General features: G+C 39.8%; 1 protein-coding gene across 3 annotated transcripts in view; it reads left to right on the top strand.

Annotated features, from left to right (window-relative positions):
* Positions 1 to 216: 216 nt before the first annotated feature.
* TBCEL (tubulin folding cofactor E like) overlaps positions 217 to 16,264 on the top strand; it is a 59,038-nt gene continuing 42,990 nt past the window's right edge. For 2 of the 3 annotated variants that reach the window (XR_010748980.1, XM_066365316.1), the window contains exons 1-3: positions 217 to 410; positions 6,972 to 7,111; positions 15,820 to 15,969. Coding sequence is in view for 2 of the 3 variants with exons in the window: in XM_066365316.1 (XP_066221413.1) it covers positions 7,042 to 7,111; positions 15,820 to 15,969 (220 nt within the window). In the remaining variant the exon portion in view is untranslated. The remainder of the gene's footprint in view (positions 411 to 6,971; positions 7,112 to 15,819; positions 15,970 to 16,264) is intronic. The other variant, XM_066365317.1, reaches the window with a different exon arrangement.

Here is a 16,264-nt window from a genome sequence, read left to right as displayed (position 1 = left end):
TACTCCTCCTTTGCACCTAGGGTGTCCCCTCCTGACGCGCAACGGAAAGATCACATGAGTTGTGTTTCCAGTGTCAACCAGGCACTACCGACATCCCGCTGCCATAGCAACCGGAGCTCGTTGGTGAGGACCAGCTCCTCCGGCGCCCCCTCCCATTCACGCAGCGGACGCGAACGTGCGACTTGGGTCACGTGTTGTTGTTGGGGCCTGAAAGCTGCTTCCGGGTCAATGCAGGACACTGGCTCCTGCGGCCCGAGTTGGGGACGAGGTGAAGCGGAGCGGTCCGGGGCCGGCCGGGACCAGGCCGGAGGCTGAGCGGCGGCCCGGCGGCCAGGCGGCGGCCGGGAGGGGGGAGGCGAGGCGCAGCCCGAGGAGCCGCCGCAGCAGCCCCCCGCCTCCCGGGCTGAGGGGTGAGTGGAGCCCGGGCCTGCTGGCTGCTCGGTCCTCGCGGCCGAGGCGCTCCGCTCCGGAGCCGGGGCGCAGTGTGAGCGACTCTGGGGGGACTTCGGAACGGGACGCAGCCTGTCCCGGAGAAGGGCGGATGGGACACCTGCCGGGGCTGCGGGAGGACAGGCCTGGCCGGTGCTGGGCGTTGCGGGGCGGGTCCAGGGGCCGGTCCAGGATAGGAGGAGGCGTGGGGGGAGCCAGCGTCAGTTCCTGGGGGCGACCAGGCGTCCCACTGTGCCCCGGGCGTGGGGGATGGGAGGATGCCCCTGGCTAGCAGGAGATGGAGAGGACTCCGGGGCAGCTGGCTGGGCAGATAGGAAACTTGTCTCTGGACCACTGAATCCGAAAGAAAAACAAAAACAGAAAGTAGCGGAGGTGTCCCCTGGGAAGTTCAGCGGGCGGGAATAACCGGGCTCTGGGACATCAGGCCTGCCCTTTCAGGGTCCAGAGGATGTGGTGGTTTATTAAAGGCTCGTGGCATAAACGTTTTGTCTGTAAGTTGGGAGATGCTGAGAATGAGGGGATTGGAGTAAGATGGGACCTGGAAGGAGGGTACCTTGTCCTGGGATCTGGGAGGGGGTTAGGTAGCGTAAGGCTCTATTAAAAATAGGGAAGGCAGGCCATGGAGGGTAGCTCAGTTGGTTAGGAAGTTGTCCCAATAGGCCAAGGTTTTAGGTTCCATCCCTGGTTAGGACAGATATAAGAATCAACCAGTGAATGCATAAATAAGTGAAACAACAAATCGGTGTTTCTCTCTCCCTAAAATCAATAAATATAAACTTTTTTTTTTTTAATTTAAGAATGGGGACTACATAGTTCTAGGACTTCTAGTAGAAAGACATTCAGGGAATTGGCGAAGCAAGAAGATTTTATACTGTACTGCCTTATCTTGGAACACAGTGATGCTGGAAGCTGTAGTAAGGAAAGCTGATTGCAGGAGTTGACCTGTTTACAGCCAGTGGAGGAAGGAGGAGTTCTACTCTGAAGGTTGATAACCTGCAAGGAGTGTGTAGGCACAATCTGATTGGGAAAGTTTGTAATCCTTGTCCAAACACAAGTGTAGCTGAGACATGGCCTGGTTATTTCTGTGCTGCCCTGGAGGACAGAGTTCTAGGACTCCTAGTAGGAAGACACTCTGGGAAGTGGTGAAGTGACAAGACTTGATACTGCCTCCTCTTGGGACACGGTGTTGCCTCTGGTCTTCAACCATTAGACCTAGATCCCCAAGAGTAGGAACTTTAAACTTCTTTTTTCAAAATCATGCTCCATAGTGAGAAGTACATTTTATTTCATGATCTAGTACATACCTGCATATGAAGAAAACGTTTCCCAAAGCAATATTTACCCTTATTACATGTGATGCCATCAAATCATTTCTATTATATTACATTTTCTTTCACTAAAAAATGCTGACTAAATCCACTAAATTGATTTATGGGTCACAAATTACAGTTTGAAACATATTGTGCCCAAGACACATTGCTTTGGCTTCAATTAGTGTCCTCAGATCACGTGCTTCTAGAGAACAAGGATGATTATTTTTCTTTTTTTTTTAATTGAATTTATTAGGGTGACACTAGTTAACATAATTATATACGGGTTTTGGGTGCCCAATTCTACAGCGCATCTCTGTATACTATATTGTGTGCTCCCCCCACCCCCCAAGTCAAGTCTTTGTCCATCACCATTTATCCTCCCAAACCCTTCTCCACCTCCGCCCCTTTGGGCAGTCACCACATTGTCCACGAGTTTTGTTTTGTTTATTTTTTTTGTCCTGTTTTGCCCCATTCCTCCACCTCCCTCGAAGAGCAGGGGTGATAAGAAGGACATGAATTGGGAGGGGGCAGGAGCACCAACCAGATGTAGTTGACTGCTTCATTTGTTTAAATATTTATAGCATTGCATATTTGACTGGTATTTTGTACCATAATCTTAATCTTTGATATCTTCATTTGCTTGATCATTTGATGACATTTTTTGAAATAGGCGTGCTCTTTTATTTTCTCTATTCTTTGCAGTATCTGAGAAATATGAGAGGTCTGGTTCTATTTAGTTGATTTACCCCTACAACATAGTTGAGGTAATTTTATTTTCATGTTAGTGTTATAAATATACACTGATTTGTTTTTCTTCTGCTTAAAAAATTTCAAGCTGAAACCTTAATGCTTCTTTTTTTTTTTTTTTTTTTGTATTTTTCCGAAGTTGGAAAACGGGGAGGCAGTCAGACAGACTCCCGCATGTGCCCGACCGGGATCTACCTGGCACGCCCACCAAGGGGCGATGCTCTGCCCTTCCGGGGCGTGGCTCTGTTGCAACCAGAGCCATTCTAGTGCCTGAGGCAGAGGCCACAGAGCAATCCTCAGCGCCCAGGCCAACTTTGCTCCAGTGGAGCCTTGGCTGCAGGAGGGGAAGAGAGAGACAGAGAGGAAGGAGAGGGGGAGGGGTGGAGATGGGCACTTCTCCTGTGTGCCCTGGCCGGGAATCGAACCCGGGACTCCTGCACACCAGGCCGATGCTCTACCACTGAGCCAATCGGCCAGGGCCTAATGCTTCTTACTCTAATAATTAATATGTGGTGTACTGCTAAATGATTAAAGGTATATGGCTTTGGTATATATTTTAAACTTAATCATAAACTTAAGTATAACTTTGAGTCAGTTAACATTGTCAGTCCTCCCCCAGGAAAATGTTGTTTTCATCTGTTTCTAAAAGAAGTGAGATCCTTATATGAATAGTACACTGCTCACAAAAATTAGGGGATATTTTATCACTTCATGTTCATTTTGAAATATCCCCTAATTTTTGTGAGGAGTATATTAAACATTAATGAGTTTTGGTGAACCAAGTGAGAGGCCTACCTCTGTTGCTGTGTTTAAAGTCCTTTTAAAACTTGTCACACAGCCTTCTGCTACAGGATGTTGAGTGTCAAATGATGTTATCTGATTTCAGTTGGCAAGTTTTAGGGCATATGTTTAAGACCAGTTTAATAGCGTTAATTTTTTATTGAGGATACCTTCCTATTATTTGGAACATGAAATTCAAAGGCACAGCTGGCAGGGAAGAATTGCTCCAAACTTCATCAGTGGGTTCGAATTCTTAATTAGATGCCTTAAGAAGTCATTTGTAATCATTTTTAAACTTTGTGTGTTGTGAAATATATCTTTCTTACCTTGAACTATATCTTGATTATCGATGAGAAGGCTATGTCAGCATGTATTGGTTGTCCTTTAAATTATCTTTTAATCAGGTAAATAGTTGTCTTAAAATATTTAGCTTTAACTGTGTGTGTGTGTGTGTGTGTGTGTGTGTGTGTGTAGGTATTTGAACAATAAGGAAGATTCTCATAATTTTTTTTCCTGGGAATTGTGTACCTATCAATAAACAGTTGTGGAGGACTTACCCTAAGTGACTGTGTGTGCTTTTTTATAGTTTCCATTTCTTTTTAACCTCAGAATTTTAAATATGTCCACCTATAGTTGGATCTTTTCCCCTTCTAAATTTTGCTTCCAAAGTGCCGTGAGTTTGGAAGTAAGATGCTTACATTTGTTAGAACCATGTGTAAAATGAGATTGCATGGCTCTGAATAATGTTTTCATTTATATATTATATACATATATATATGTACAATATATAAATTTTTTTAAGTTTTTTTAGCGTCTGAATTATGTGCCATGTATCTTGGCTATTCAGAGGCCTATTTACTGACCTCTTAGTCATGGGCTGTGTTTTAAATAAATGAACTTTATATATATTTGAGCCTAGTAATCTGTATCAGAATAAGTTCTTAAAAAGTAACATGAAACTGACAGTGATACAAGTTGGATTTAAGAGGTAAAGAAATCCTTTAGTTGTGATTGTTGCCTTTGCCCTTCATGCACTTAGTCATTAGAGTACCATTGCTCCCTTTTCCAACTTTTTCACTACCCTTTTCTCTTATTTCTTTGAGATTTGAATACTAACAGCCTAACTATTCCCATTGTCTATTATTCTAGTTCTACATGATCTTGCATGGCTTCAAAGAATATTGTTGTCTTTTGTCATTTCCTTCCTCGAAAACCACTGGTAGCTTTCTTTTCAGTGCCAACCCTAAATAAACTCATACTGTACAGGTGGACACTGAGGGCATTCCACAGCCTCTGCCTTTTTGCCAGACATTTTTCTATCCCTAAATGCAGATCCTCTGTTCTTGTGCCATGTGGTCTACTCATTATACCTTTTTTTGGTATGTGCCTATTGTTTGCATTATGGCATAAATGATTAACTTGCATATGAAATGGATTGTATGGATACCCAAAGCATATATATAGTATTAAGTCTATTGTGGCTGCTGGTTACTCAGAAGAATTTAGCTTGTGCTAGGTAGAAGGAATTTTACTTCTGACTCTGCTACTGATTCATTGCTCAATCATGTCATCTCTTATTTTTGGAATCCCCATGGAGAAGTAAACATTACATATTTCAGTGGTAGATATTAAGCATTTTTTTTCATAAGTACTCTGATCTCAGAGTTTATTAAGTCTGTTTTCCATATTTTATAAAATTCACTTGATATGTACAATCAGAATTCTATTAGAATACTCATTGATTGTCTCATTTATTGGATGCTAATGAAGTACAAAGATTCAGTCAGTGATCACTACAAAGAAGGCTTATGATACATATGGTCCTTATCCTCAAGAACTATGCAACCTAAGGACATAAGGCATAAACACATGAAAATCACATCAGTATGCATGAGTGGTATTTCAACCACTGGTCTGTGGACCGGTGCTGGTCTGCCAGAAATTTCGTGCTGGTCTGTGTAAGAGTTAACCACCCTGATGTATAAAGACTATAGACCCAAAGATTATAGACTCTATAATCTTCATACAGCAATACAGACCCAGTGATTATAGACTCTAATCTTCATACAACATTATAGACACAATGATTATAGACTCTCAATCTTCATTCAATATTAGGGTGATTAACTCTTTCAGAGACTAGCACCAAATATGACTGGTGGTTGAAAACCACCATTGTGTGGGACAAAAGTGAAAAGATTCCATGCTAGTATGTGATTGATTGATGGACTGATTGCTCACTGAATATTTTAGGTAATGGACATCGCAAGCTCAGCGCAATGGAAACCGATAATTATGGTGGAGGTATCTGAAAAGGCTTTGTCTCTGAAATATATTCTGAGTTGGGCATTGAAGGATGCATACAATTAAGATAGGTGGAGAGGAGAAAGGGATGAGCTTCCAGTTAAGGAAGAATGACATAAAGATCAGACATTTTTACTGTCTGAATGCCTAATTGGCATTCACTAACATAGTCCTGGGAGCAAGAACAATTAGATTGAATCTATTTAACAAAAACTGCTAGTCCCCCAGCTCTACATGAACGCTACAGTGCTCACTGGGTGGTGATGGCAGTAGTAATAGGAGTAGCAGTAACAGTAGAAGTAATAGTAAATTTGTATTTACTAAGTGCTTTCTATGTGCCAGGCACTGTGGTAAGCACTTTTTACCCATATCATCCCCATTCATCCTTAGCACCTTGGGAACTGGGAGTTAGGGCTATCTATGACTCTTTCTAAGACTTAAGAGAACCTAAGAAACTTGCCCACAGTCACACCGAGTCGTAGAGGCAGTCATGATTTGCACCAGGTGATTTGGTTCTAGAACCAGCACTTATATTACCACCAGGCAATAGCACCATAGGCACTAAATGTGGACAGGGCTAGTGAATATTTTAATGACCTGTAAGCTTTCGCAAACTTTCCATGTGGCTAATGTGTAACATTCTGGCAATCCCTGGTTATGAGCCAGAAAGGTTTGTAAACTTCTCTAGGTAGTGGTTTTCAAACCACGTGCTACAGAATTTTTAAAACACACTATACCTGACTACTTAGTTATTTAGTTTAGTTATTGCTATACCTGATCTCTTTTCCTTTTGATTGTCAAAAGAAAAAAAAATTGACAACAGCTGACACAACAATAGCCCTCCGGTGTGAATGAGTCAATAGTATAAATATTTTTTTGTCAGATCAGCAAAAATATTTTTTTGTGTGCTGCAGAATTTTAGTAATTAGTTTATATGTGCCATGAGATGAAAAAGGTTGAAAATCCTTGCTCTAGAAGGCTGCAGAGTGATGAACTAGTAGTCTATTCCCAGTGAAGCCCTGTTTTAACTTACTAGCTTCTGTTGGTGCTCAGGAGTAGAGATAATGGGAGTCATTTGTTCTGTAAACAGCTGAGTAATGAATGACCTTAAACTTGTGTATTCACAACTGAAGGATAGCATGCACATACAATTGGTTTTCTGATGAAAACTAATCAATTTAAGAAACTAGTATTTATTGCTTTTTTGTCCGGGAGAAGTTGAAAATAATTTTTTCCCATTTAGTGACTAAACCATTTAGTATTGCTGCTTAGATTTGTGGTTCAATTACTTTGATGTAGTTACAAGTGGTATCTTGGGTGGAGCGATTTTCATATATTTTAATAAGTTGTATTTCTGTGATTTGTGTGTGATGCCAGATGCTGTTGACATGAAATCCTCCTTTTTCAGTAAAGACGTGTGGCTCAGTAGATTAGGGGGACAGAAAGTATGACTGAGCATGCTGTAGGGCCACAGAAACCTGAGCAGGCGCCCTCAGTTTCATATCCTGGAAACAGAGGTAAGTGTCAGTTTGTCTCTTTCAGAGGGTGGTTGTGGAAAATTACTAGGCCTTAAATGATTGTTAAACTCAGTGTGGGGTCACTTGGCTTTTGGGGAACATCAGTTTGGGTGTAAATGTATCTACTCTTGAATTTTGAGTAAGAGCAACAGGCCTTGAGATTTTCCCCAATCAAATCTGGGCCAGTAGAAGCGCTGTATGCAGCTTGTGAAGGAGCTGGGTGGTGGGATAAGGGTGGAACTCTCTGCTATTGAATTAAAGGGTACAGTGAATGTTAAATTTTTTGTTGTTCTTACTGAAAGTTTATGGAAAGTGTTTTCTCTATTTTAGATTGCCTACTTTAATAGAGATAGAGATAGTTGGTTTAAACAAACAATTCTGGATAATAAGAACCTAAGGAAATCAAGAAAGAAGTGCTTAGGAATATTTTCACACAAAAGTACGTCAGTCTAAATAGCAATATTTTCTTAATTTTTGTATCTTCTCAAATACCTTCTCAAAATCCTAAAATTCATGGGTTAGTGCATTTGGATCAGAAGTTCCCAGTGCTCTGGGAACAGTAGATCCTAAGTATGCAGGTTAGTCATATTTGCAAACGTGCAGTTGGAGATGAAAAGCTGTATGTTTTTTCAACATCAAATGTGCCTTGTATGCACTGAAATTGTTCAGGAGAAAATGCATACAGCTCTGAGGCTGTACTCATTGATAACAGAGTTACAGATTTAGATATCTTTGGAATAAAGACTTTGAGTTCAAAACTTTAATATCTGTGGTGCTTTCAGAGAGCTGCGCAGTGCTGAGTGAAGGAGGGTAGTAGCAGCGCCTTACTCATAGCATCATCCGAGGACTGAGCAGGAGTCCGAATTCACATTTCACTTGGCAGTGTTGGATACTTTTTTAATCTTCTGTCTTGAAAAGCTGATGTTCCACATTATTATTACACTTAAATATAGAGTTTAGTGTACAGTTGAGAAGGAGACTTTGAAAAATAGGGTGGTTCTTAGTAGGCTGTGAAATCGAAGTTGCATGGTGTGTCCTGATAATGGATTTATCAGCTGCACTCAAGTTTTGCACTTGGAATGCATAGAGTGAATTTGTAAAAAAATAAGTCTATAGACTAGTTCTGAAAATTTAATAGGATTAATTTGTTTTCTTTTCATCCCAAGAAAGTGTCCATTTAAGTATATTACATAATGCTTAGGGGATGTAACTGAGATAGAATTGCAGGTTTACGTATTTTATGAGAAATGAAATTAAGAGTGAGATTGTCTAGCCTAAGTATTTTGACTTGGACAATGTCCCTGAAGTGTTTTTATGGGAGAGATAGCTGTCATTCATGCCTTCAGTTTCAAAAACTTGTTAATGGGATACTCTACAAACCTTAAAAATGATTAACAGATATGTATTTATTAAAAAGTTCTTCATGAGCTATTTAGTGAAAAGGCAGTTTACAGAACTATGTAAAGTAATTGAATGTACATAGCATGGGAAAATAGCCTGGAATAGTGTGCCCCACATGGTGCATCCTTAGACTTAATCTATTTCCTAAGCATCTGTTGACCAGCGGTATGGCTGTGGCTCTAACTTAGCTTCAGATAAGAAAAGGTTTTGGCAACACTTATTTACATGCCTCATTTAGCTAATAGGGCAAATAGGTCTACATGGAAACTACACAATGTTACAGGTTTTTTGCTTATTTTCAATGCAACATATAAAAAATTTAGAATGTATATCACTTGTATTTTTATTTTAAAAAAAAGCTTAATAGACTTTTTTTTTTTTTTTTTTTTAATTTTTTGCATTTTTCTGAAGCTGGAAACAGGGAGAGGCAGTCAGACAGACTCCCGCATGCGCCCTACCGGGATCCACCCGGCACGCCCACCATGGGGCGATGCTCTGCCCACCAGGGGGCGATGCTCTGCCCATCCTGGGCGTCGCCATGTTGCGACCAGAGCCACTCTAGCGCCTGAGGCAGAGGCCACAGAGCCATCCCCAGCGCCCGGGCCATCTTTGCTCCAATGGAGCCTCGGCTACGGGAGGGGAATAGAGAGACAGAGAGGAAAGCACGGCGGAGGGGTGGAGAAGCAAATGGGCGCTTCTCCTGTGTGCCCTGGCCGGGGATCGAACCCGGGTCCTCCGCACGCTAGGCCGACGCTCTACCGCTGAGCAAACCGGCCAGGGCCGCTTAATAGACTTTTATTAATTCATTTATGTACTCTTTCATGGAGAGAAAAATGTATTTATACATTTTTCCTAGAATACAAATAATTTCCTAGAATAGTTATGTTTTGTTGGGGTACACTTTTCCTGAGGATCAGAAAGGTATGGGCAAAAAAAATCCCAGCCACCCATCATGTCCAAGAATCTGTCAGGGTTTGTGTATAGTGAGGATCTTTCAAAAAAAGGAAGCTTTCTTAGATGTGGTTAAGAGTCCACAAAGCAAAAGGTAAATGGGCCTAAAAGGTTAGTAAGAAATACTTGCAAAATTGAGAAAGCTGCTAATCTTAAAAGGTTCTTCACGCTCCCTGGGAGATTTTCCTCCACAGACTTGTTTTGTTATTATTGACCTCCTGCACTTCCCCCCCCCCCCAATCTCAGCCTATAAATTTGTATTTTATCCTTTAAAACAAGAACGAGCTATACAAACTCTGTGAACAATTGTTTTTTCTTAATCACCTGTCCCATTTTTTCTGCTTTCATCTAAGCATCTCAAAGGCCTGGTCTAAACTCACTGTCTTCACTTATTTATTTTATTTCCTTTACTTCTTATACGGTTTCTAGCCACCTGCTTGTACGGAAAATGCTTCCCCAAGGAACAAACTCCTGATTGCCAAGAGGTTTTAAAATTCTCATCGTTTTTGACCTCTTGATAGTCTACATCAGTGGTAGTCAACCTGGTCCCTACCGCCCAGTAGGGGGTGTTCCAGCTTTCATGGTGGGCGGTAGCAGAGCAACCAAAGTATAAATAAAAAGATAGATTAACTATAGTAAGTTGTTCTATAAAGATTTATTCTGCCAAACTTAGCGAAAATCCGACATAAAGTACTTGGTAAGTAATTATTATTATATGCTTTAACTTGCTGTAACTCTGCTTTATAAATTTGATAAAGTAAAGTTACTTCCCTACTTTATAAATCACCATTACTGTAGAACCGGTGGGTGATTAGAAAATTTTACTACTAACAGAGATACAAAAGTGGGTGGTAGGTATAAAAAGGTTGACTACCCTTATTCTACATAAAGATTGGTAACCCCCATCCTTGCACTATTCATGGATAAAGTTGAACCTGAGCAAGTCAATCATAGGCTGATTCTAATGTCTACCGGATAGTCCAGTGGTTCTCAAAGTGTGCGCCAGGGTGCACTGGTGCGCCCTAGAAGATTTCCAGGTGCGCCCTGTGGTATTCCAGAGAAATATGTTATGTGCCTGTTGGGGACCAAAACACCAACAGGGTTTTTGGAGTTTAGATTTTTGGGGGACAGAGGTGTGGGGAATTGGCTGTAAGCTGACAGTCTGCCCAACCCCCCACCTCACTTGCCTGATTAGATTGCAAAAGGCTGTTAATCTGTGGTGCTGGATTGTTTACATTACCCCCCAATGCTCCCGGGAAAGACTGGAGGCAAGTTTCTTCTATCCTTTGTTTGGTGTAAAGTTAAGATGGTATGTATGGTGGGGGTTTTCTGCACTCAACACAATTAAGAGTAAAAAGAGAGAAATTCTTCAAAGTATTGATGAGGAAATGAGAGTTTGACTTTCAAATATATGCCCAAACATTGAAGAAATCGCTAGGACACATTTAGGTTCATGTTTCTCATAAACACGAGAATGAAATAACACATTTGCACCGGGACCTGCCCAATTTACTAAATCTTACTAAGAATGTGTCTATATATATAAAAAGATAAACTTTTTTGTCGGTTTTTTTTATTTTTAACCCCTCTTTTTTACAAATCCTAAAAAGCATAACTCAAAAAATGTAACAAATGTTTTTTAATGTCAGAATAAATTTAATTTTGTTGTATTTATTTTGTTTAATTACCATAAAAGCACACTTGGACTTTATATATATATTTTAATATTTGACTTAATTATTATAACATATTTCTCAGAAATATGTATATAGTGCACCTACAATTATTTGTAGGATTTTAAATGCGCCCCGACTTCAAAAAGTTTGAGAACCACTGCTATAGTCAAATGTCCTGCCTCCCCTGCTCCCCAACTTATATTTTATATTTTAGCGATACTGCTTAGTAGCCAATGTTTTATGTCCATTGTGCCTGTTCACATTGTTATTTCCTGGGCTGGAAATGCTCTTCTCTACTCTGTTAACCCAGTCTTCATTATCTCCCCAAATGCTAAAGTTTCACCTCCTCCTTCCTTGGTCATACTTCCAAAAGTTAATCGTTTCTTATGTTTGAATTCACTGTGTGGCTTATTTCAGGTATGTGGTGTTTCCAAGTATTTCCTTCCAGACTGTGGCTGTCCTGAGAGCAGAGCAGAGTCAGGATTTCATTCATCTCACTTCCTTAGTGCTCAGCACAGTGTTTGGCACAGACACACTGTCTGATTCCTGCTTGTTGAGCAGAACTAAAAGAGACCTTTAAGCTTTGTGAGAGCATTCATTTTATGAATGCTTGAATGGGAAAATAAGCCTAATTGATAAGGTGCAAAAAAGAGATAGCAGAATTGACTAAATATATTTGCTCTCTCCATTTTTATTAAACAAGTGATAAAGAGATTTTTATTCTCAGATTGTCTTATAAAGGAAATAGGCACCTAAGTGGAGAAAAATGACTAGAATGAAATGTTAACTGACTAAAGGAACTGAAAGGTGAAATTGTAGAGCCTTTATCCAAAATGTTTAATTTATGTTTTGTTTTCAAACATTTGGTAGCAAAATATTGGCAGATAGCTTTTGGAGTGTAGTTTTTTCTGCCCTTCTCTGATGAATGGATAAGACTGGTTAGTTGTCTATAAATGGGGTCCATATCAAATGACTGAAAATAATTTTAAACTACTTGAGAGTGTTTAGCTTTTCTCTATTATTTCTATGCCATGAACATTCTTACTGAAGATTTAAGCTCATCCTAAACTGATGCAGATTTTGCAGATTGTTTTTTAGAACTGTAAATCAGTCCCCAACTATTTACTATTCCAGTAGTTTGAATCCCGTAGGATCAGCTTCAGCTTCCTGCTGCTGGAAGCACCCCTCTTTTCTTGGATAGTCTCCACAGTGACAGGTGACAGGAAGGCCTGAAGCTCTCAATGCATCCTTAGGCTTATTTGTGGCTTTACCACCCCTGCCTCCTGGAGCCATTAATGGACCCAGAGTCACAGTAGTTTGGACACAGTTTGGGTAATTTGGATGAAATCTTTGGCTAATGTTTACTAACGCATTTAACTTGTCTAGCTAAGAAAGCAACATGGCAGGTTGGGAGGGCCTTCCCTTCAGCCCTCCTGCACACTTCACAGTGGAGCGTTGGCTTTGCCTGTGACAGCTGTGACAGAGACCAGCAGCATGCCGCCATCTGGCCATTCATCTTCCTCCAGCTAGGCCCCTCCTGTCCTTTTCATTGTAGTTTAGTTCTGAGGCTGGGGGGGGCGGGGGGGGACTTCTGTTTGCTTTTTCTTTCCCAATACTGTTTTACAAAAGTATCTGCGTTTGTCTATCCGTCTTCTTTCTTTTTTTTTTTTTATCCATCTTATTTCTTTTCTTCCTCACTTCCCAATTCCTTTTAAAATTATTAGGGGTATTATATATTCCACATAGTCCAGTTTGGAATTTTTTTCATAAATAATTGATAATAATGAGGAATTTAAAAACCCTTTGACATATTGTTAAGTCATTCCCAGATATATCACTGAAAAATGTTTTATATTTTGAAAAGATAATTAGAAAAAAGAAAATGACATGTGTGTCTGGTGAGGTCAGGTGGGTTAAATAGGTGAACAGCGAAAAGTCCGTCTCCTTTCCACTCTCATCCTTATTTCTCTCTGGAATCAACCACATGAACTAATTTTACTAATTTCTATTATATCCTCCTAGAGGTAGTCTATGTGTATATAAGCAGATACAACTATTTTTATTATAAGATTTAAAATGTATTTTGGGGGACTCTCTGGGTATTATCTCTATTTTTGGAAGTTGTGAGTGAAGCTTGTAGTATTCACACTTTCTTAAGTATGGTACTCTACTATAAGGGTGTATATGTGTGTCTCTGTGATATAAATATTGATCTTGTTTACCAGCATAAGGATATATTTTGTGTTAGTGGTCAGGTATGCCTATTTTCGATTTTCAGTTACTTTGAGTATCTTACTAATTTTGACCTAGCCCTTTGGCAACATAAAGTACAAATTGTTTGATAGCAGATGAGGGTACTTAGGTGACTGGGTATTCTGTTCTGATATTAATCTATTTGGCAAAAACATACTGAACACCTTACCCAACAACTTGCACTTGATCCTGACTTTCTCCGAACATTTACAAGAGCAGAGTCTAGTCAGGGTTTGAAGCACAAAGGAGTTGAAATTTTTACGGGTGCACTCTACAACTTGATAATGGAACTGGGCAACTTCACCCAAGATTCCTGGCTCCCTGACTTTCAGCACTAGTTTAGGACACTTTTATAAATGCATTAGCACTATGCCAAATGTAGAGGTTGCCAGATGTAATTTGACACCCATTCCCCCCCCCCCCAGAAAGTCATAGATTACCCTTCCACCCCCAAAGAACCTTTTCAAGGGCTCCGCTTAAAGATCTTTTTCCATCTTGTGTTTCCTCAGTTTTTAATCTGTTTGGTTTTCAATTTTCCTTTCCCACCTACTATTCCTCCTCAAACTGCCTCAACAGATTTTGAGTAGATTTATGTTACTGATTCATTTTGCAATCTTAATGTTTTAATTCAAAACTCATGTATGACTGTGTACACTATCTACATTCCTGGAAAGCTGTTTCAATAGAGTATCCTGGAAAGTGACCAGTGAAGGCGCCTGGCATTGCTTTTGTCTTTGGAGACTGGAGGGGGAAGGAAGAAAACCCAGACTATCTGGAAGAGTTGTTAAAGCCTGGGGCCATGAGAAATAACTATTTTATGTTCCCATGATTTACTTGCTTACTATAACTTATTTTGACTTGACTATGTCTTTAATATTACGATTCCTCAGTTGGTCTCCATTTAAATTGTGAATAAGATTATTGCTTTTGAATTGCATAAGTTTGAATTTAAGTGGTTCTGAGCCTTCTAGTTAAAAGATGCTATTTAAACTCGGTGATTTTTTTGACACTGACAGTTCAGTGGTTCCCACACACTTTTTATTCTTTTTGTACTGCCATTTGTGTGGAAGAGAGTAGTGTCACTTCTTTGACTTCCTGTTAAACATTTCTAAAAATTTTCTTGGCCTTTACTTGAGACAAGTCTTTGATAAGAGTTATGGTGCTGTCGCTAATGGCTTAGCACCTGCTCTTTACTGTCTATTGTCTGTACCAATAAATTTACATTGAAAAAAGAACTTTTCAACCTGAAGTTTCCTGAAGGCCTAGATGAATGTGTGGCATTTCAATTTTGACACCCTCAGTGCTGGGATAGAAGCCCACTGCAGACACTTATCACTCTATGTGGATAGAAAGAACAGACTGTCTTCTACTAAAACAGGTGCTATCCTTAGCTCACAAATGAGGACCCTGACAAAGGCAGCCCTGTAGTCTCAACGTGACTTTTGGTATACTCATTATGAAATGTATTCCATGGTCTAAACTTGGTAAATTATATAGATAAAATTTTGGTTCAGTAAGTGGACAGATATCTGTACTGGCACAAAAACAGACACATAGATCAAGGAACAGAATAGAGAGCCCACAAAAAAACCCCATGCCTAATGGTCAGTTAATCTACAACAAGAAAGGCAGGAATATACATTGCAGTAAAGACAGTCTCGTTAATAAATGGTGTTCGGAAAACTGGACTGGTTCATATAAAACAATGAAACTAGACCACTTTCTTACACCATGCGTAAAATAAACTCAAAATCAGTTAGAGACTTATTTAAGACCTGAAACCATAAAACTTCTAGAAAATTTAGGCAGTAAACTCTTCAATATTGGTCATGGCAATATTTTTTTTTTGGATATGTCTTCTTGGGCAAAGGCAACAAAAGCAAAAATAAACACCTTGTGCAAAGAGCATACTCTGGCTCTCTTTTAAGGATGATTTCCAGAAGTGGCCACAGACTAATATGTTTCTGTTTCATCAACTAGAATTTAGTCGTATACTTCCTAAATAGGAGTAGGTCTATATGTTAAAAACTCTTTTACTGTGGAAAAAGAGGAGATTGTATGTCGAGGAGCAAAGGATTCATTCAAACACTCTTTTTATTTTATTTTTTTTAATTGAGAGAGACAGACAGAAACATCGATCTGTTCCTGTATGTGTCCTGACCTGGTATTGAACTCACAACCTCTATGCTTCCCAATGATACTAACCAGAGGAGCTATCCAAACTCTTTAGTCTGATGTTTAGTCTATGCCTGTTTAGTCCTTTTTGCCTATTACTACATGAACCCCTTGCACCAGCCAAAAGTATTCTTGTTACCCTGGGTTAAAAATGATTGCCTCCTCTTCTAAGTCGTGTAGCACTTTTAATCTGTATTGTGATTATCATGTGCTGAAAATAAATAATCTTCCTAACTTCTTATTTTTTTGTAGAATTTTTGGAAAGGAAGATGGATCAACCTAGTGGAAGGAGTTTTATGCAAGTGTTATGTGAAAAATACAGTCCTGAAAACTTTCCTTATCGCCGTGGTCCTGGGATGGGAGTCCACGTCCCAGCTACCCCTCAGGGCTCACCTATGAAAGGTAAGAAAGATGGTACTTCAAACGTTTATTCTCTGGAGCTTACTTGAGACATTAAACCAGAATATTGCCTTGTTTGCAAATGACTTTCTTTATTTTGAATTTTTAGTCCAATAGTCTTTCTCCCTTGCTGTGGTTTCAGTTTTTTTGAAAACCATAAAAGGCCTTGGTTTGCTCCTGATTGGCCCAAAGGCATTTTAGTTGTACTCATAGCGCAAGAACAATATTTAAGTGATAATATTTCAAATGTGTATTCTTTCAAGGAACTTGGAGGGTGCAAGATACTACAGACTACACT

The sequence above is a fragment of the Saccopteryx leptura genome, chromosome 2 (genome assembly GCF_036850995.1).
Source record: "Saccopteryx leptura isolate mSacLep1 chromosome 2, mSacLep1_pri_phased_curated, whole genome shotgun sequence".
Lineage (NCBI taxonomy): Eukaryota > Metazoa > Chordata > Mammalia > Chiroptera > Emballonuridae > Saccopteryx > Saccopteryx leptura.
Note: the sequence above shows the minus strand (reverse complement) of the source record. Positions and strands in the feature narration are given on the sequence as shown.